This window comes from Bos grunniens, chromosome 6 (assembly GCF_055505025.1).
Source record: "Bos grunniens cultivar Pamir isolate PY7600 chromosome 6, Bosgru_T2T1.0, whole genome shotgun sequence".
Lineage (NCBI taxonomy): Eukaryota > Metazoa > Chordata > Mammalia > Artiodactyla > Bovidae > Bos > Bos grunniens.
This window is the reverse complement of record NC_141170.1, coordinates 26,059,388-26,081,530: the sequence shown is the minus strand read 5'-3', so window position 1 is coordinate 26,081,530 and position 22,143 is coordinate 26,059,388. Positions and strand designations below refer to the sequence as shown.

Sequence of the window (22,143 nt, the reverse complement as noted above, 5' to 3'; positions counted from 1 at the left end):
GTTAATGGCATGAACCAGTACACATTTATAAAATGCAGGAGTATTAACAGGGTACCCCTCCTAACCACTAACCTTTGTTGATGTTCAGTTGCTAAGTTGTGTCCCACTGTTTGCGACTGCATGTCAGACCCCATATTGGAGCCTGCCAAGCTCCTCTGTCCATGGAATTCTCCAGGCAAGAATTCCGGAGTGGGTAGCCATTCCCTTCTCCAAGGGATCTTCCCAAACCAGGGATCAAACCCAGGTCTCCTGCATTGCAGGCGGATTATTTACCACTGAGCCAGCAGGGAAGCCCATTAACCTTAGGAGGCCCTTAAATCTGAAGTCATACTATGACCTAAATATACACTGGGCTGAAGACAGAAATAAGACAATTGCAATTGGTGCCTAGAGTCACTGCCCACAGTAACTATGGTGAGCTTCCAGAGGCCCCAGGAGAGTCGCAGTGTTGACATCAGAAATGCAATACTCTACAGGCTCTGCTTTTCCACTTGCTGTTTCTTCCTCATCCCACCCTCCAGAGGGGTTTAGGCAGATGGAGCCTGCACTGGACCTACCACTCTGCCCTCTAATGCAAGCTTCGGAGCAGCCTTCCCTGACACAATGACTGTCAACACAAAAGCTCTGGGTGGGGGTACAGGAGGAGAAAGGAAAGCTTGGGTTACCCCAAAATGACACATCCATGTGGATTTTCTTCTACCCCAGCTCAGAGCATCCTGTGGTCTGTTCATTCCATGCCTTGGGTTCGCAGCTCTGAGTTCTGCTCATAAGGGCTGCCCTTTGGCAGCTGTAGCTGGAGAAGCTCTCCTGGTACATTTCTGAGGGGCACAGTGGCATCTAGTGGTCTGGTGGGCAGCATCCCTGTGACAGCGTTCACACAGCCTCGTCCTAAATATGTGGATCTGTTTCTCATTAAGAAGCAGGAAAAGGAGAGGGAGCTCAAGGGATGGGGAGGGGCAGGAGAGAGGGAGAGAGACGTTCAAAGAGACAGAAGATATGTAATTTTCACTGCCTGCAAACTGGCTCAGATCTGAAATTTCACTGCAACTGTGTTCCAGCTGCTTTCTCTCAGATCCTTGTCACTGTCCTTCTGCTGTCCTACAGAAATCTCACAATGGTCCTAAAGTATTAGGACTTCTAAAGTACATAGTACTTTAGGAAAAACCTCCAAAAAATCCTGTAGTCTAGTCCCCTCCCAAGAGGCTGAAATAACACCATCACAATACTAAAGAACCAGTACATGCTCATTGATTCATTCCTCTAACAAATATGTATGGAATACCTACTATGTCTGAGATAATTTTTAGTTATTGAGAGTGCAAGACTGAGCAAGACATCAAAAAGTAGTATTTACTGTTTCCCCAGGTATGTTCCATGGAATGATAATCCATTAGATGCCCCTTGGGGAAAACTGTCTAGGGTCATGTAAGTTTAGAAATCACTGCTTGGGACTTCCCTGGTGGTCCAGTGGTTAAGACTTCGCCTGCCAGGGCAGGAGTGCGGGTTTAACCCCTGGTCAGAGAACATGTGGGATATTACCCACATGCCTTGTGGCCAAAAAATCAAAATACAAAGCAGAAACAATATTGTAACAAATTCAATAAAGACTTTAAAAGTGGTCTACATTAAAAAAAACCTTAAAGCACTGCTTAGTATATTTGCCTTGCAGAATATCACATGAACAAATTTATTAAGGACTCGGATGTCTTAAATTACAATTATTTACCTTACCTGGAGAAGGCAATGGCACCCCACTCCAGTACTCTTGCCTGGAAAATCCCATGGACGGAGGAGCCTGGTGGGCTGCAGTCCATGGGGTTGCTAAGAGTCGGACACGACTGAGCAACTTCACTTTCACTTTTCACTTGCATGCATTGGAGAAGGAGATGGCAACCCACTCCAGTGTTCTTGCCTGGAGAATCCCAGGGACGAGGGAGCCTGGTGGGCTGCTGTCTATGGGGTCACACAGAGTCGCACACGACTGAAGTGACTTAGCAGCAGCCCAGTATTTTCCAGACATTTTATCATCTGAGGAATTAATTAATGTTCTGGTAGTACACTTTAGGAAATGTTTTCATATAATTGTTTTGTGCTCTTTGTTATGTTTTAAGTATTTAGGAAATACTTTTAAACAGAGGTGATGTAATATCAAGTAGTAGTAAGTGCTGTGAAGATAATAAAGCAGAGCAGCAAGAAATACGGAGAGGGGAGGTACTTTTAAGATAGTGAATGGCAGGAAGTATTCTCCGATGCAGTCATGAATAAAGGAAGGGAGTGAGCCAGGTGAAGAGCATTCCTTATGGTGGGAACAGTGAGTACAAAGGCCCTGAGTCCCTGATGTGGGAACATATTTCATGGGTTTGAGAGGCCATCAGTGGCCATTATGCCAGAGTGCAGTGAGCAAGGAGGAGAGCAATGGGAAACGAGGGTAGAGAAGTCGTCAGACCACAGTGAGAACTCTGACATGCTTGACACACTCATCTTGAGAGTAAGGATGTCTCTGTGTGGGCTGGAACTGCTGCAGGATTGAAGACCCGCATGTCAGGTTCTTTGTAAGAGTGCCATCTTGGAAGCAGGAATGGCAGGGGTGATCAGAATGACTGCTTCCAGAATGTAGTAGAAGAACTTGTTGCTACAGGGTGATGTCAGGGCACTCCGTGGCATGGCATAGGTCACTGGGTCTTAGTCCCCAGGCAGCTTGGAAATGAGAATTTGGGGAGACAAAGCCCTCCCTGAGTAGCAGTGAAGAGTAAGAATGGTCCTCATGGGATGCATTCCATCTGAGAATTGGTGGGTTAAGTGTCCTTTGGCCACAAGACGGAACCCACTCTACCCTTGCTTGGCTCGAGATATGTTTACCAGTGAGTTCATGTTTCTAGATCCATCTGTATTTTGCGATGGCATTTCCTCCGATTCAGCAGTGTTTCAGTTAACCCATCAGTTTATTCACTTTGATTTTTTTTTTTTTCACATGTTCCTAAATTAGATCTGGCTTATCCTTTTAGTGAAAGACTGCTAAAATTCTTAGCAGTGGGGAGGAGGATTAAGTAGTGTCTACCACCTGCATGGAATTGGTGAGCAAAAACAGCCCTTGTGGAATCTACTGCTTCCGTGTCCCCTTGAAGTATTAACTCTGAGTCTTCTGTTAGAGGAGATAAACAGGAGCACAAGTGGGTCATAGGGGATTATCCTCAGTCACGTCATGTGCATCTTCAGCACATCCTCTTCATTTGGGGGTGGGGGGGTAAATGCTGGTAGTGACATATGCCGTGACATGGAGTGCCAGGACTGGCTTCCCTAATCTGGTTGGGATTAACCCTTCCTTCCTCCTTGAATTTATACCTGTCCCTGCCAAAGCAAGATGTTCCATTCAGTAAGTTTACTTGCCCTGAAAAAGAAATATTATTCTGGGGGGGCAATTGCTGAAAATGTAGTCTTCTTTTCCTTGAATTCTGCTCCAGTTTTGACTCAGAATATGATCCTTCTAGTCTCCTCCCGTATACTCTGGAGACAGTCCAGCAAAGCATTATCACCTACTCAGCCATTAAGACACCATATTTACTTATACGACATCTAGAAATATAATAATAGCTCCATGGATTTTAATAGTGTTTAAATGCCTATTCATTTAAAAATGAAAAGCCTCAGGCAAGAACTCTTCGTTTTCTTTATTCTTTTTGTGACCCTATGGACTGTAGCCCACCATGCTTCTCTGTCCATGGGATTTTCCAGGCAAGAATCCTGGAGTGGGTTGCCATTTCCTCCTCCAGAGAATCCTCCTGACCCAAGGATCGAACCTGTGTCTCCTGCATTACAGGCAAATTCTTTACCGCTGAGCCACCAGGGAAGCCCTCTTTAGAGAACAGTGAATCACAAATGTTTGAACTATTGAGACTGCTGTTTGATTTTTGAGCTACTTATTCCTTCCTATATCTCTATTCTCTCTCGCCCATGCTGGGTGAAGTATATTTGGGGTTTATAATTAAAGTTAGCTATAAGTAATTCTGTCTTATGGCAACTTTTTGGAGGAGCTAGTGAAGGAAAAAGTCTTACTGTCCAGCGTATGAGGCTTTGCCCAGACTCTGGGCAGTTGTCCATGGGTGATGGTCTCCCAGCACCTGAGAGCCTCCCGTGATTAAGACTTCTTAGCCAGTCTGCTTTTCCTCTCTCATCGACTTTTGCTAGCTCTCAATGTTTCTGAGTATTCTCTCATTCAGTTTTGTGTTTGGCTTTCTTACCACAAACAAATTGTCTCTTGTACAGTGGAAATTCCAGGAAGATTGCCAGGGAGTAGCCCTTCAACTCCATAAAAAGGAAAGATATTAACTAAAACCGGGGACATGTGCACAGTCTCCCTCACCCATCCGCGTGCCTGGTCTCTTACTAAGCTTTCCCCTTCTTCCCACAGACGCCCCAAGAGACACAAAATGTCAGTCTCTGTCCCTCTAACTCATCTCGCCCTCCGCTTTCCTCGCCCACCTCTCTCATTTTTGGGGCACGTGCAGAATGTCACTTCCGGCACAGAACACAGTATATCATCGTGTTGCCTGAGCCCAAAGGCCCACGTGGTGTCCTCCTGCTCCCCACTTCTCCCCTGGCGAGCCTGGGTGATTAATTAGAGACACATAGGTTACGGTGTTGGGCAGTTACTCCTAGTGATGACACGTAGGGAGGCCGAGCAAGGCCCAAATATGGTCCTTTTACCCACCCTTCCAGAAACCAAACATCTTGCACAACAGTCCATTTATCAGCTAGTCCTGTGCCTGGAAGCCTACTGAACAATCAGGGCTCACCGCTGACTGCCCTGCCTCCCTTTCTTCCAGCTCCTCCACCAGTGACCTCTCCGGCTATGACCACGCATATCTGAGGCAGAGCCCTGACCGGTGCAGCTCCCAGGGGAGCATGGAGAGCCTGGAGGCCGGCGGGGGATACCCACCCTGCCACCTTCTCTCCCCGGCCAAGTCCACCAGCAGCATTGACCAGCTCAGCCACCTCCACAGCAAGAGAGATTCGGCTTACAGCTCCTTCTCCACCAGTTCCAGCATCCTCGAGTATCCACCCCCTGGCGTCTCTGGCCGGGAGCGTTCGGGCTCCATGGACACCACTTCTGCTCGAGGTGGCCTCCTAGAAGGGATGAAGCAGGCAGATATTCGCTATGTTAAGACAGTCTATGACCCCCGGAGGGGGGTCTCAGCAGAGTATGAGGTGAACTCTTCAGGCCTGCTTCTCCAAGGTAGGGAGACCCGAGCCTCAACTGATGGTCAGGGCTACAATAAATTCCATAATGTTCCTCGGGGCAAAGGCGCACCACCCTCTTCCTGGAGCCAGCAGTGCCCCGGTTCCTTAGAGACCACTGTGGACAACTTGCCTCCTAAAGTGGGTGCGCCCCTGCCCCCAGCTCGGAGTGACAGTTATGCAGCCTTCCGGCAGCGAGAGAGGCCCAGCTCCTGGTCTAGCCTAGATCAGAAACGGTTCTGCCGGCCTCCAGCAAACTCTGCAGGCACCCTGAAATCTCCCTTCATAGAGGAACAGCTGCATACTGTGCTAGAGAAGAGCCCAGAAAACAGCCCTCCAGTGAAGCCCAAGCACAATTATACCCAAAAGGCCCAGCCCGGCCAACCTCTGCTGCCGACTGGCATCTACCCGGTACCTTCCCTGGAGCCACACTTCGCCCAGGTGCCCCGGCCTTCTGTGAGTGGAAATGGTACCCTCTACCCTGCCCTGGCCAAGGAGGGTGGGTACACACCTCCTCAGGGAGCGTGCGACAGAATGGCTGCCCTTGATGAGAATGGGAACCAAAACGGATCTAGCAGGCCTGGCTTCGCCTTCTGCCAGGCCTTAGAACGGGACTCAGTGTCCCTAGTAGAGAGGAAACCTGAAACTTCAGCCAAATGTGTCCCCTATAAAGTCCATTTTCCCTCAGTGCCTGAGAACGAGGAGGAGACCTCCCTGAAGAGACTTCTCACACCTCTAGAAGGCCACAGCCCACATCCCAGTGAGAGAAAGAGCACCCAGGGCAACAGATATTCTAATTACCACAGCCTCCAATCCCCTCAGGCTCAGGTGTGCGAAGTGGGTGAAGACAAGAGATCCTTCCTGCCTTCAGAGCCTTGGGAGGGGGATTCCCATGAAGACCACAATGCCAACCTCCGGGGGAGGCTCCCCGGAGGCAGCCTGGGCCAGAGTATGCCAGGCAGCTTTGGCAAGACTGCAGCTGCCTTCTCCTCCCTCCAGAACATTCCTGAGAGTCTAAGAAGGCAAAGCAGCTTGGATCTCGGAGCAGCAGCCCAGGAAGTCTACCTGGAAGGCTCATCCACCTGCGCAGTCAATACCAAGGGAGAAGAGTCTGGAAGGACTGCTGTTGCTGATCACAAGAGCCAGCTGGACAGGTCGGTGTCCTATCCAAGGCCCGAGGGGAGAACCTTGGCCTCTTTCCAGAGTTCAGACCCAACGTATGAAGAGCCGCCCTCCCCATCCCCACAGGAGACCTCCAGTCTGGGCCGGAGGAGGCTGAGTTCCAGCAGCACCTCGGCTCTGCAGGGCTTTCAGTACGGGAAGCCCCACTGCTCCGTGCTGGAGAAGGTTTCCAAGATCGAGCAGCGAGAGCAGGCTGGCCAGAGACCCCCGAGTGCCGGCGGCTCTACTTACGGCTATAATTACAGGCCCCACAGGACACTCCCAGCCTCCAATACTTTGGGGAATGACTCGGAGGAGACTAAAGGCCGTATACATTTTTCCGAACTCACTGAACCCCTAGGCAATGGAGAACAGCACTTCAAAAACGGGGAGCCAAAGTCAGAAGAGGTTTCCTGGCAGCCGTGTGGTCAACAGCCGAGGCGGGCTGTGGAGGGTGGCCGGGGTGCCCCACTCCGGGGTGGAGAGCCCCCGAGGCGGGACGCCCGTCTGCTCCGCAGCCAGAGCAGCTTCCAGCTCTTCAGCGAGGCCGAGAAGGAGGCCATGTGGTCGGACGACAGGCCCCGCACGCCAGAGTCGACTGTGCAGGACGCCCCCTTCAGCCGCGCCTACCGGAACAGCATCAAGGATGCACAGTCCCGCGTCCTGGGAGCCACGTCCTTCCGACGCCGGGACCTCGAGCCTGGGACGTCTGTGGCCTCCAGGCCCTGGCGCCTGCGACCCGCCTCGGCCCACGTAGGGCTGCGCAGCCCGGAGGCACCGATTTCCGCCTCCCCGCACACCCCGCGCGAGCGGCACAGCGTGACCCCGGCCGAGGGGGACCCTGCCCGCCTCGCGCCCCCTGCTGCCCGGAGGGGCCCGCGCCGGCATCTGACCACCGAGCAGAAGAAGCGCTCGTACTCAGAGCCCGAGAAGATGCACGAGGTGGGGGTCTCGGAGGAACCCGAGCCCGAGCCCCCTGGGCCGCCGAGGAAGGGGCCGCATTTCATGGAGGGCTCGGTGACTGACCGGCGCCGCATCTTCGAGCGAGACGGCAGGGCCTGCTCTACCCTCAGCCTGTCGGGGCCTGAGCTGAAGCAGTTCCAGCAGAGCGCACTGGCCGACTACATTCAGCGCAAGACCGGCAAGCGGCCTGCGGGCGCCGGCTGTGGCCTGCAGGAGCCGGGGCGGCTGCTGGAGCGCACCCAGAGCACCTACCTCCAGCCCGAGGGCCCGGGCCTCGCCGCGGCTTCCAGTCTCTGCTCGCTTCGGGAGCCCAGCCTGCCGCCCCGCAGGGAGACCGCCCTTCTGCCAGCCACTGTGGTGGGGAGTACTGGGGAGACCCAGCGGGGCCCCCGAGATCGCAGCAGCTCGTTTGCCAGCGGCCGCCACCTTGGGGAAAGGCACCGCGGGGACTCAGCGCCGAGAGAACTGCTCAGTGGAGCTAACAATGGATCAAAGGGCCCCCAGAGACTGAACGGTACCCCAGGGGAACCCTCCCCGTGGGGGGCCACAGCTGGGAGGGCCGCAAAGTCCATGTCGGCTGAGGACCTGCTGGAGCGCTCAGACGTCCAGGCTGTCCCTGTCCACATGAGGTCCCGGTCATCTCCCACCGCCGACAAGCGCCAGGTACGTGCAGCCAGCGGATCCTAGCACTACAGCTTCAGTCCGCAAAGCCTTAGTGCGACTCCTCTAACCCCTCCTTCCCCCTTTGTTTTTCTTTTGCGTGCAAAAGAGCAGCATTTGTTTTCCTAAGGGGATGTCTTTCTCAGTGCCCCTATCTGATGAGATCCTTACAGAAATAGAGATATTCATAGGTATCTATAAAGTTGTGTCTTATGTAGAAACATATGTCAATATAGATATCTATATATGTGTATCTATAGATACATATACACACACATAGTAGGCCTCATTTCTGGTTTTGCACTGGAATGGAAAATATTCGGGAAAATTCCAGAGAGTTCCAAAAAACAAAACTTGAATTTGCCAGCACACCAGCAATTACTTATATAGTATTTGCATTATAAGTAGGTTATATGCAAATATTATGCCATTTTACATAGCATCAGGGAGATTTTGTTATCCATCCCAGGGGATCCTGTAGCTGCAGAGAGTCAAAGGTGACTGAGCACAGCACTCGAAGACAACTGTATATAATATATTTACACATATATGTGTATATGCTATGCTATGCTATGCTAAGTCACTTCAGTGGTGTCCGACTCTGTGCGACCCCAGAGACGGCAGCCCACCAGGCTCCCCCGTCCCTGGGATTCTCCAGGCAAGAACACTGGAGTGGGTTGCCATTTCCTTCTCCAATGCAGGAAAGTGAAAAGTGAAAGTGAAATCACTCAGTCCTGTCGGACTCTTAGCAACCCCATGGACTGCAGCCCACCAGGCTCCTCTGTCCATGGGATTCTCCAGGCAAGAGTACTGGAGTGGGGTGCCATTTCCTTCTCCAATGCATGAAAGTGAAAAGTAGTATGTGCATATTATATTTATTGTTCAGTTGTTCGATTGTGTCCGACTCTTTGTGACCCCATGGACTGCAGTATGTACGTGTAAAAATTATATTTTAGTGTCATCCACTTCTCAGTGTAAGAATTACATTAGGAAAAGTTAGGGATTATCTTTTTATCTTTCATGATTTTTGTTTTGCTTTTTTTTTTTTCCCCCCAAGTTCGTGCAATAGAAGCTGTGTCTTAGTATTTTAACGATTTTTATCTTGGTACCCTCTTTTGTTTCTGTTGGACTTTTGCATTAACACAATAGGTATTGTTATTGACTTTGATCATTGTTTGTTATTGAGTTCCAGGCCCTCAACTCAGAATGCTTTAACGTTTAGGAGTGGATACATGCATAGTCATGTCCGACTCTTTGCAACCTCATGGACTGTAGCCCACCAGGGTTCTCTGTCTATGGGATTTTCCAGGCAAAAATACTGGAGTGAGTTGCCATTTCTTTCTCCAGGGTATCTTCCCGACCCAGGGATCAAACCCACATCTCTGGCACCTCCTGCACTGGCAGGCAGATTGTTTACCACTAGCACCACTTGGGAAGCCCCACTTTTACATTTATTGTCTCATTAATCCTCAAAATAATCCTGTGTAGTAGAGTATATTATCCATTTGCCGTGCTGTGCTTAGTCCCTCAGTTGTGTTCGACTCTGGGCAAGCCTATGGACTGTAGCCCACCAGGCTACTCTGTTCATGGGAATTCTCCAGGCAAGAACACTGCAGTGGGTTGCCATGCCCTCCTCCAGGGGATCTCCCCAGTCCAGGGATGGAACCCACTGTAGGAGGATTCTTTACTGTCTGAGCCACCAGGGAAGCCCATATTATCCATATCAAATTCATATCTCTGTCTCTTTCTTTATATTATCTTGACGAGATAGGAGAATGCCAGACTTTCAAATTCTCACATTAAAGGATTTTTCTCATCAAGTCTCCCAGCTGTGGATACATCATGAGGAACTTTCCCCTGGAAATGTTAGGAGAGCTGGGAATAAAGTCCAAGCTCTGACTCCCAGGGCTCTATTAGTTTCCCTACTTCATAGCCTGTCTCCAAGCTTTACTTGCACTGCAGCTCGGTGGCATACCTCATGATTCCCTTCCCAGATCAGAAGATACAAGGAAGTCACATATATTTTACCACAAGGGGAGAACACCCCTCCATTGACCCTTCAGAGAGTCTCTTCTCCAGTAGAGAGTACAGTGATCTAACAAGCATTTGTAGAGCCTGTTTTATGAACAGGACTGCATTATAGGTTTGAAGGAAACATAAAGGGAAATAAAGGTCATGCCTTTCTGGGGGTTACAATTGAGCAAAGAATATGTACTTATATACAGATAACACAAATGGTGAGTGCTTTGGGAGTGATCATAAATGACATGCTATGGGAGGGACACTGGTTAGTTCTAATTGAGGGGATCTGAAAGAGCATCTCTTGAAAGAGAAGGGATTTGAACCAGGCAGTAAAGGATGGGCAAGATGTTGGCAAAGGGTTGCAGGTTGTGTGCGGAGGCATTATAAGTTGGAGGAAACAGCTTCACAGTTAGCCATCACTGCCTGAGAGATCTGTTTGCTGCGCTGCTTCTGAAACACACATACACACAGCCTTCTGAGGGAAAATACCACTCCCATCCACACACTTTCTCTTAAGAAATATTTTCTCCCCAGTATAAACCACCACCACCCCCACACACATCCACACAGAATCTATAGAAGCAATCCTCCATAAGCCTCCAATAGCTGTTTTTCTCCCCTTGGAATGATGAACAGAGCTAATTTCCAGTGCTTATCCTACCTCTAAAAACACTTGAACAATCCATATATGTAGGTGCTCTGGTGGTCCAGTGGGTGGTTAAGACTCCATGCTTCCACTGCAGGGGGCCCGGTTTTGATCCCTGGTCCGGGAACTAAGAAAAAACATGGTCCATGTATGTAGCATGCCATTCCAGCTAGTTTGATAGGCTTCAGAGGCTCACTACATAGCAGGGCAAGCATTTTCATTTCTCTCCCCATGTTCTAAAGAAAATAGAAATGTTTAGGTGAAAACCAAATCCTCTTCTGTTGTTAATTCCTCGCTACATGTCATTATTCTCTTCTGGGGAAGTGGTTGGATGGTTCTGAATATTATTTTGCCTTCCCTTCCAAATATTTCTTAAACCTGATAAACTGGGAAATAGAGCTCAAACATAGGCAGTATAGAAGAATGATCCCAATTAAATCCCAATTCTTGGGTATTATTTGAAAAACTTTCTAGAGATAGCTAAACACACAACATTATTTATGTCCTCTTTAATATAGCGACTGCCATATTTAGAAAGTGGGGGATGTGATGGGGGGGAATGGAATATTTCAACGTGAAATACTGCTGCTTTGCTCCTGCAGATTCTGAACATAGTTTATCACCCCCAGATGGCAGTTTCGCCAAGACCTTGTTCTCAGCTTTCCCCCTGCATTCCCTTGCTCAGCAGTCTGACCATGCCTGCCCTGAGACCTATTCCCCGGCAAGGTCTGCCCCTTACATCTTCTTCATATATCCATTGTCTTCCTTGGTTGTAGAACTAGTTAAAAACAAAACTAGTCTCCACGTAATTATTGTGGTTATTATTTCAAGATACTATTATTTATTTGAATAAAGTCCAGGAACTTTTACCATTGTCATTAAGCTTTGGTGAAGGTGTTAAATAAGGATTTTTCTCGTCTCAGCTTGAGAGAACTCTGAGAAATTAAGTGACCCTGTAGAGACTAAACCGTCTGCCTGAGTTAAACCGAAAATATGGAGTCTGTTTCTGGTGCCAGCTCAGTCAATAGCCTCCCAAACAACTGCGGCTTGTTCCTGCCAGCCAGATACTAATAGCACAGGATTTTGCAAGCTTTGGACCAGGATTCAGCTCCGTTTCAAAGGTCCATTAGTGAGGATAGTTTCTGCTTGCAAAACAAGGTCAGCGCAGAAATTGATTTCTCTGTTTATAAAATTTGGTCGTTCTTGGGTCTGAAATGATGGCTGCAGAAGGCTGCTGCCACTTATAGCCTAAGACCTGCTCAGACACTCAGCAGACCCAGGCCAGCCCCTTAGCCAGCTGTGGTCATCTCTGAACAAACCACCCCTTGTTCCCTCTCCTTTAATTCCTCTTAATTTGAAAAGTGTAATTGCAGAACAAATGAATATTAGTGATGCAGCTGAAGTGCCCATCAAATTCTTGGCTGCTTTCTGTTTTCTAAGACACTTTAGAAAACTTAACTGATTTAAATTAGGTAGGCCCTGCAAAGCAGCTGGAAAAAATTCAAACATTTTTGCCTTGGAGATGGAAATTTATACCCATTCAATGCATAGATCTAAAATATAGCAGAAGCTATAAAAAGAAATCTTTTGGAGAAGTGAGATTTCTGGTGGGGTATTTTTTTTCCCCCAGATGTTGAGGTAGAGTCTTCTCTGGTTCTCACTGTGTTTTCAAAGATCTTCATTTCTTGTATGTGACACGTTCACCATGTGAAGGTGTGACAAACATTTCATTGCTGAGGAAGTTTGCATGGAACCCCACAATGTTGGATAATAGTCTCGATTCTGTAGGATACAGCTTGCCAATCATTTTTAGTACTTCTCAACAAGTACCCATTCAAGCTTGGAGATAAGTAACAATCACATTCCACAAAATGTGAAATTGCAAATAGCTACTATTAACTAAATGTTCACGATGTGCTAGTCACTGTGTTTTATAAGCATAAAACTAATCCTACATCTATGCAAAGGAGGAAATACTATTGTTATTCCCATATTACAGATGAGGAAACTAAGGCATAGAAAAACTGAGGAATTTGCCCTACCTGGTGGAAGTGAGGTTTGACTCCCTACTGTCTTAACTCCAGAGGTTTTTAAGTCACTATACCGTGCTGCCTCCTGGTATAAAAAAAGACTGAGAGATGAGAGTTAAACATCTTATATCTGAAAACTCTAGCCAGTGAATTGATTTCATTTTAACATTTATCAATTACTACTACTTAAATAATATTTTTTAAAATTTCTAATTCATTTTAGCAGATACTTGATACTCCAAAGTAGATGAATATTGTCTTCATGTTTTATTGGTCGTAGAGATATTAGGATATCTTAATTCAGAACTCAAAGAGTGAGAATCAGAATTTGCTAGGATTTAAGTTTATAGTTTTAAGTGTAGTGTGCCTAATAAAGAATAAGAACTGGTGTACTTCTCAGTCAGTCAAACAAAGTTAGAGACCAAAAAAAAGACAGTTAATGAGTGGTATCACTCTGTATCCCCCATAGCCACTGCTTTTTCCTAAATTGTCATAGAAGTTTATACTGCTTACCAGTTTATAGAAAATCAAGTAGTCTTTGGCAGTGCATACTTACCCAATCAAAGCAAATATGTGCAGCAGGAATGAATCCTCCTTGGGTTTTCTACTAGGTTGGGAAGGAATTTCCCTTCAGTCCAAATGGTGTTTCCATTGACAGAAGATGTAAAAATTTCTCTCAGTTGTCTATTACTGGCTCTCAGTTCCTTTATTTTATGCATATCCTCATAAATATCAAGCTCATGCTGTAATTTAAAGGAAGTAATAGAATGGAAGTATGTATTTGAACATTACTAGCTTTGAGGGGACCTAGTGGCACCCCACTCCAGTACTCTTGCCTGGAAAATCCCATGGATGGAACAGCCTGGTAGGCTCCAGTCTGTGGGGTCGCTGGGAGTCGGGCACGACTGAGCAACTTCACTTTCACTTTTCACTTTCATGCATTGGAGAAGGAAATGGCAACCCACTCCAGTATTCTTGCCTGGAGAATCCCAGGGACGGCAGAGCCTGGTGGGCTGCTGTCTATGGGGTCGCACAGAGTCGGACACGACTGAAGTGACTTAGCAGCAGTAGCAGCAGCAGAGGCTTTTCCAGTTAACAACTGGTGAAGCTGAATATTCTTGTCAGTGAGGGAGTGGAGTGGAGAAAGACTTTAAAGAGACCATAAGAGTTTGGTTTTGTTTTGTTTTTCTCTCATTGAACAATGTGTACATTTTTTCCCCCTATATTGGAGTATAGTTGATTAACAGTGTTATGTTGATTTCATGTGTATAGCAAGGCAATTTGTCTTGGACCTATTCTTTTTCAAGTTCTCTTCCCATTTATTTCCCTGGATTTCCCTGATAGCTCAGCTGGTAAAGAATCCGCCTGAAATGCAGGAGACCAGGGTTCGATCCCTGGGTTGGGAAGATCCCCTAGAGGAGAGAACAACTACCCACTCCAGTGTTCTTGCCTGCAGAATTCTCTGGACAGAGAAGTCTGTCAGGCGAGGTCGAAAAGAGTTAGACACGACTGAGCAACTTTCACTTCACTTCCTATTTAGGTTATTACAGAATATTGAGCAGAATTTCCTGTACTGTGCAGTAGGTCCTTGCTTGTTATAAATGGGCTGTAAGGTTTTGTGAAGAGTAGGAATTCCTATTCCATCTAATGATACTTGAGCAAATCAGAGACGCATGGAATTCTTTTTTCTCAAAGCATTGATATTTTATTGCATCCAACTCAGCCACCTCTCAACTTAAGGTTCTAAAGATCACCCTTAGGCTTTGAGGAAATCATGGTTTGAATCCCAGCTCCTTGCTGCTGCAGTTTCCACCCTGCTCCCCATTGTTATAGATTAAATTACAGGAGAAATGTCAGGTGCCTGACATGACTCCAGGCACTTCACTTGAGGATCATAAGGAACTTGGCAGAGTATCCAACACACAGTCAATGCCCAGTAAGGGGAAGCTGTGGTTATTAATAATATTCAGGTTTGTTTCTTCTTTGGGCTTGCTCCCACCCACCTCTGGCTCTTCTTGCTTTTTAGTACTTCTATCACTGATTGGGGGGAAGGAGCAGGAAAGAAAAAGAGAAAGGGGATGAAAAGCAATTAGCCCTTTGGACAGAATAAAGGGGGAAATGCTAAAATTAAGTTTATGGATTACCTGTGGATTTAATTTTCTTGTTTTCTACCTGACTCCTGTTATCATAAATAATTGAGAGTTTTATCAAGAGCAACATCATTGTCTTCATCAGGAACCTGTACGTATGACCTGATTTTACACTATCAAAAACTGACCTATAACCCACCAGAAACCATTATATACCCATATTAAAAACAGAAACAAATGACTACCCTTGAAGTGTCCCCAGAGTTACTGATATGACATGTGGATGAGATGTTTTTCCCAGAAAGAATGTATATCAACCTGATTACAAGCCAGATTCCTATCTGATTCTTGGGATTTTGCTAAATGTAGTAAACTCTCCTTTTCTTGTCATCTCCCGTATTTCCCTGTTGCTATTTCGAAAGTTTTGCCCTTTGAATTAATTTTCATCTTTATACTTCAAATATAGCAGTTGTTTCTGAACTCTGAAGGTAATTGTTATCAGACTTCTCTTGTTTAGAAAATGTCTTGGTTAAGAGAGGCACCCAGTGAGATAGACTGAGGTTCTACCACTTGTGACCTTGGAAAAGTTAACCTCTTGGGTGTGTGTCCTCATCAATGCAGTGGGGTTAATAGTACTTCCTGAGGCTTTGAGGATAAAATGGGTTAGTATGTAACAATGCCGCCATGAGCCTGACAATAAAGAGTGGACCACCAATAAATGTTCATCTCCTTTACACCTCCACCCCCTTGGTAAATTTCAACACCGTTTGTTGGTACTAACACTGTGCCTCTCTTCTGTTTTAAGGATGTGCTTTTGGGGGAAAACAATAGCTTTGGTCTCATGAAGGATCCGTGTTATTTGACTGGCCCAGGTTCCAGGTATGTGTCTATAGTTATGATGCTCTTTGCCTCATGAATGCTGCTGGAGTTAAATGCTTCTGTTCATCTCTACTAGAAATTGAATTAAGATGTTATGATGTTTCATGGTGTCTTGTGCTGCCTTTTTCAGTTTGTCTAGGCTATGGGAAACCTTTTTATCCACAGATGACTTTGTCTAAGAATGATACTATTCAAAATAGGTTTTGAACATGTGCTGTTGAGGCGGTGGTTGACTTCTCGAGTGTTTACATCAGAATGGTTGATGATTGTGCTCTTCTCCGGCATGTCCTCTGACTTTCTCACGTGGGTCCTCTCTGGTGTGGCTGATCTCTTCTGGCTGTGACCCACAGGATCAGGTCTCTGAATAAGCACAAGCATTCATGAACAGCTTCACGTAAGACCAATCATTGTAGGCACTTAGAAGACAGCAAGAAAGTCTTTTTTTTTTTTTTTTATTGCCTTCGAAATCATTTCTCCTTAGAAAAATATTATGGATAATTTTTAGAAGTAGGATCTTTGGACTATTCACTTGGAGCTTAACGAGTAGGAATTTCCAAAGAGGATTTCCTCTGAACCACGTGTCTGTATGTAGTTTTAATGCAGCGTTGTAGGACTGTCTACTGTAATCTGGTTATTACTGATGGTCATATAGTTAATCTCGCTTTTTTTTTTTAGGCCGGTTCTTTAATATTTATTATGTTTCACTCAGTCATTGTTTCTCTGTTTTTCTGTATTCATCTTCTCCATAATTCAGCCTAGTAACTGCCAGCATGGTCAGGAAGTAAGTATTAAGTTACCTCCTTCGCTGCCAAGGGCAGCCTTGTATAGCTGCTTTTGCTCCTGTAGCTCTTCTCAAAGTGAAGCAAGGAGTCAAGGTGAGGCTAAGGACGTTAGTTTGGGTACCTTAATTCAAAGCTAGAAAGAAGAGAAGGTTGACTAGAACTAGAGCTCTGCCAAAAGAGCACTATTCTAAAGTCTAAGGTGAAACTAAAGTCAAAAAAAACAAAAAATCAAATTGCTCAATTACACAAAGGACTTGAATAGACATTCCTCCAAATAGCCAACGGGCACATGAAAAGATACTGCACATCACTAATCCACAGAGAAATGCAAGTCAAAAGCACTCTCATGAGGATGACTACAATCAAAAACACCTAACAAGTGTTGGGGAAGATGTGGAGAAATTGGAACCCCTGTGCACCATTGGTAGGATTACAAAGTGGTGTAACTGCCATAGGAAACACTACGGAGGTTCCTTGAAAAATTAAAAATCTGTCATGACCAAGCAACCCCACCTCTGAGTATAAACCCAAAGAACTGAAAGCAGTGTTTTGAAGGGAGATTTTTATACCCGTCTTCGCTGCAACACTACTCATGATAGCAGAGAGGGGGAAGCAACTGAGTTGTCCACAGGTGGTTGAGTGGATAAACAGAATGAGGTGTGTGCACACACTGGGATATTGTTCAGCCTTTAAAAGGAAGGAAATGCTGTCACAGTCTGCAACACGGATGAACCTTGAGGACGTTATGCTAAGTGAAATAAGCCAGTCAGAAATGCTTTACGGTTCCGTTTGTATGAGGTACCTAAAGTAGTCAGATTTGTAGAAAAGCAGAGTGGCAGTTACAAGGGCTGGAGGAGTGGGGAAAAGAGTTGTTGCTTGCTAGTTACCTAGCTTCAGATTCGCAAGATGAAAATGTTCTGGAGGTCTGTTTTGCAACAATATGGATATACTTAACTGAACATTTTAAAATGAATTTAAAGTAGTAAATTTTATGTTATAGGATTTTTTTAACCATATTTTAAAAAATGCTATGAGGAAGAAAATGAGACTAATCAAACTTCGTTCTCTCACCCTCGATTATAAAAGAGACTGAAACAAAATCTTTATGACACTAGTTTTTATTCTTGGAAAACAATCCCCAGGAAGAAGTATTCTCAATCAAACTAAGCATTTAACTAAACTACTATCTTCAAAAATATACAGTTTAAGTGTAGTTTCTATAAAAGAATATTAAGTATAAACTAAAAACATTATTTCAAGGTTTATTTTGGCTGGATCTTTAAAAGATACACATTATTTTATTGTGTGTTTTAGTGACGTCTCCCCTAAAGCAATATGAAATTACAACATGAATTAGTCCTTAAAACATCAGATTCCAGTTATTCCATGTCCTATTAGAGGATGCTAAGTTCAGAAATATTTCATGCCCTACCATCTAAATAGCAGCGGGCAAAAGAGACATTGTTCAAAAGACATTTATTGAGAAGGTACTTTGTGCCTGGATCTGGGGGTCCCAAAGTGAATAAGACATGGGAGTAGAGAGCACCCTCAGCGAATCTCCCACCCCTGCGTTTCTCGTGGACCCATTTGGGAACCCGCCAAGAAGGACAGAATAGCCACTCTTGGATACTGAGAGGTTCCTGATAAAGAAGCTGCCTATAAATGAAAAGATCTGTGGTGGGAGGGAGGGTTTGCATCTAAGCGGAAGATGGGTACCTTACTACATTTTATATTAAAGAGAAAATAACAGCAGAAGAGCTAGTTGGGTTCTTTGTGGTCTTTTCCTTCTTTATGCTGCTTGACTCTCATCTGGCCTTAGATGATTTTGTGGCCAGGACTGTGCTGACTGACTGGGGACCGAACCACAGCCCCCTTGGGATGCGGGTCTGTGAAATGAAGAGTACCATCTGCTCTCCAGATTCACTTGCACACTAGTCAGGGAGCTACAGATGTGGGGTTTACGAACTATGGATGTTTGCTGGAGACTTTTTAATCCTCACATTAACTCTTGCATGGCGGGCAGGCAGGGCTGCAGACGTGTTTTCTTTGTATTGTTCTCCTTTTTTTCCTTTCAAACACAATAACAAAAGTACTGGAAATTGTTGGGTTTTTCCTTGGAGCCTAGAGGACAGCTGTTTAAACCACCATGCTCTCTGTTTGCTCATTATTGTCGGTCTCTTTCTCCAGAGGTAACTGCTTATTAGCTCCTTAGGTGAGACACTTCTTTCTTTCTTTCCATTTGGAGAAATGAAAACACTGGGAATCCAAGAGAAAGTTGTAAATAAAACCTGCGGAATCAGCAGCCCATGCAAATACTTTCCAAACAGACCACCCCCATGGGGGCTCACTGGCAAGAGAATGAGGGAGCATTCTTTCCCCCAGAAGTCAGGAGCTGGTTCCCAAACTTGGTCTAAAAGGACCAGAAGAAATGTCCTGAAGCCTGTCCTCAAATGCTGCCTTGCATGGAGGAAGGGGGATGAGAGAGAATTAATAAAAAGAAATGCCCTGTGACATTTTCCTGCAGGAGTTTATGCCTGTCCCGCCGTTGAATTGCAATTTTCAGGTTCTTTGAGCAGCCAGGGGGAAGCAGTGTGCAGTTTCTCTGGGGTCCTTCTCCCCGTCAGAGGCTTTTCCAGTCTGTGGAATGCACCTTGGGCTCAGCGTTTGCCCCTTTTCATCAGCACTAACCCACATGTCTGTATCCTGTTCCAGGCCATTCAGCTGTTCCAGCCGTGAAGAGATGCCAGCGCTCAGGCACCACCCCAGCCCTCACTGGGGGGATTCGGGCTGCAAAGCAGGTAGTGGTGGTGCCTCTGTTCCCAGCGGGGGTCCGGGGCCGCTGGACCCTCCGAGACAGGCCAGCAGAACGCCTTGCCCTCTGCCATTGTCCTCGGGAGCTCATGGGCATCTTCCAGACGCCAGGGCTGCACCCCTGAGCTCGGTCTTGTCTGCCCCTGGCCCTTCGAGCTATTGCTCACAGGCTGCAGCCCAGCCCTCCACACCAGCCGGGACCCCCAGAAGCGGCAGTGGCCACAGCCTGGCCCAGCCTCCCAGCCCTGAGCGCAAGACGGAAGAGCTCGCAGGGATGCGGGCCTCCCCGCCCTGGATGAAGCGGACCTACATAGTCAGAGAGGAGAGCCTCCCCGAGGACCCCCCGAAGCACTACCCCAAGCCACAGGATGCCCCCAGCTCGAGCAGCACTTCTGACCCGGATACGCCTCTCGGGGCCCCAGGCATTCCGGGCAGGATTTCCCTCCGGATCTCCGAGTCGGCCTTGCTGGCTTCCCCGCCACCTCGCGAGGACTGCGAGGATGACGAGGTGTTTGTGAGGGACCCACGCCCCACCGCCACTTCCAGCCCCCGCTGCGATGAGCTGCTGCTGCCCCCTCCGCCGCCGCCCCCACCACCAACAACCAGCAAGGCATCCCTGGCCCAGGGCCTGGACCACTTCCCTCCGCCTCCTCCTGAAGCTATGTGCCCGGCCCAGTGGGAGGAGGGCTACCTGGAGCCCCGTGCCAGGTGAGATCGCAGCCCTCTGCCAGTGGAGAAGGGTCTGCCACCCTGGTAAGATTTCCACACTCCAGGCTGCCCTGAGCTGCCTCTGCTGGCCCCTGGAGAGCCATGTCAGTTTCACCAGATGACAGAACTGTTTCCTCTCTTGACCTGGGTAGTCCTTATGCAGGGCTTCCGCAATGGCTCTGCAGTGAAGAATCCACCTGCAGTGCAGGAGATGCAGGAGATGCGGGTTCCATCCCTGTGTGGGGAAGATTCCCTGGAGGAGGAAACGGCAACCCACTCCAGTATTCTTGCCTGAAAAATTCCATGGACAGAGGAGCCTGGCGGGCTACAGCCCACAGGGTCACAAAGTCAGACACAAGTAAGCACAGCAACAAGTCACTATGCTAGCAGCCCTTGGGCGCTGAGGAGTGAGACTAGTGGAAATGGAAACCAGAACCCAGGAGGCCAGGTTTAGTTCTGTGGGCATGGCAGCTTCAGAGAGTCCAAATCCTGATCAGTGAAGAAATAAGGCAAAAGGAAAGGGCATACAGAAGACAAAAATAATCACTCTTATTACTGAGAGAGCTGATCCTGGAGAATATGGCTTCTGTCTGAGTATAAGTGAGTCTCCTGACACTAGTCACAGGCTGTGCTAGACACACATACACACACACACACACACACAGCGAGCACGTGTGAGCATGCCAGAGCAAGTCTAGAGGCAGCCTTACTTTAAAAAAGAGGCTGGACTAGGAATGGGCTGTGGGCCGCTTCTCTTTGCAGAGTCACTCTGTATCCATAGAAAGGAATGAAGAGGAAGGCTGAAGGTCAGTAGTGTTTAGGGAAAACCTCTTCTTGGAAGCCAGAAGAATGGGGAAGGAGCATTTCCCAACACATACCTCCCTAGGACAACACTGAAGATACATCAGCACCTTTGTGGTAACTTCCTCTAAACACCACTATTATGTGATAAAGTGAACATTATCCTCGGTTCACTTTCATAAAGCTCTGGAATCTGAGAGCAACATTCACCAAAACTGAACTCCTATTCAGTCTATCCCCCTTAAAAACGTCACATCCCCCTTGAAAGTCACACACCCCGCCTTAAAAGCCTCTCTGTGACCCTTTTGAACCTGCTGTTTGTGGGGATAACAACCTCAGAATCTCCTTATGTGTTGAAAGGTGCACCCCTGTGCCAGTGTCTCTGTCTTCTTTCACCCTCTGCTGACTCTTCCGTCACCCCTCTCTTTTTTTGAATATCCCTGACAGCTCCAGCAAACTTGCCAAGGTGACAGTTGCCAAGGAAAGGTCCATGGCCGGTGCAGCCCATCCGGTTGATAATCAGCTGCTGGGTTCCAGATCGCAAACTTCAGGCAAGAGTTTCGAGGCCAAGGAGACCAACCCGCCCTCCACCACGGGTGCTCTGCCCCAGCCTGCTGGGTCTCTAAACAAGCAGCCAAGCCCAGGACAGCCACCTCCCATGCAGACCCACAGCCTCATCCACGAGCCAGCCATTGGGACTGCAGGTTTAGAAAAGAATGTCAGTTCTGGTCCTCAGAAGACCTCAGAAGACATCAGGACAGAGACGCTAGCCAAGGAAATTATCCACCAAGACAAATCTCTGGCAGACATTTTGGACCCAGACTCCAGAATGAAGACAACTATGGACCTGATGGAAGGTTTGTTTCCTCGAGATGTTAATTTGCTGAAGGAAAACAGCGTAAAGAAGAAGGCCGTGCAGAAAACCATCAGCTTCCCAGGATGTGAGACCAAGAGGTAAGTCCCTGGCAATGTCCCCAAACAGACTTCAAATTAAAGTGCTTCCGAGGGGGTGATGATCCGGTGAGAGGATCATGAGCAGTTTGTATTTTTCCTTCTTTTGATTTCTCCTGGGTTACTGCAGTATTTTCTTGCATGTTTGATTTCCTTGAAGCTACTATGGGAGAGATTAGAGTGTTTTTTTATTTTCTTACAAGTTTTCAATGAAAACTATATGAATCAACAGGCTGGAACTCCACAGTTGGTGGCTTCAAGACCACCAACAAATAAAATCAGAGAGCATTTCATCTAAATTTGGGCTTGCATTTTAGAAATTTCCAACTGATCCTAACTGAATTATGGGAACACTGTGTTTTGAGTTGTGGGGGAGGGGAGAAAGGGAAGATCTACGTGGTGTT

The 22,143-nt window shown here is 47.0% G+C and overlaps 1 protein-coding gene across 10 annotated transcripts in view; it reads left to right on the top strand.

Annotated features, from left to right (window-relative positions):
* Positions 1 to 22,143, top strand: part of SHROOM3 (shroom family member 3) — a 331,538-nt gene that overhangs the window by 292,421 nt on the left and 16,974 nt on the right. For all 10 annotated transcript variants that reach the window (XM_086405211.1, XM_086405210.1, XM_086405217.1 and 7 more), the window contains 4 exons: positions 4,824 to 8,022; positions 15,613 to 15,686; positions 19,181 to 19,987; positions 21,236 to 21,742. In XM_086405211.1, the coding sequence (XP_086261337.1) occupies positions 4,824 to 8,022; positions 15,613 to 15,686; positions 19,181 to 19,987; positions 21,236 to 21,742 (4,587 nt within the window). The remainder of the gene's footprint in view (positions 1 to 4,823; positions 8,023 to 15,612; positions 15,687 to 19,180; positions 19,988 to 21,235; positions 21,743 to 22,143) is intronic.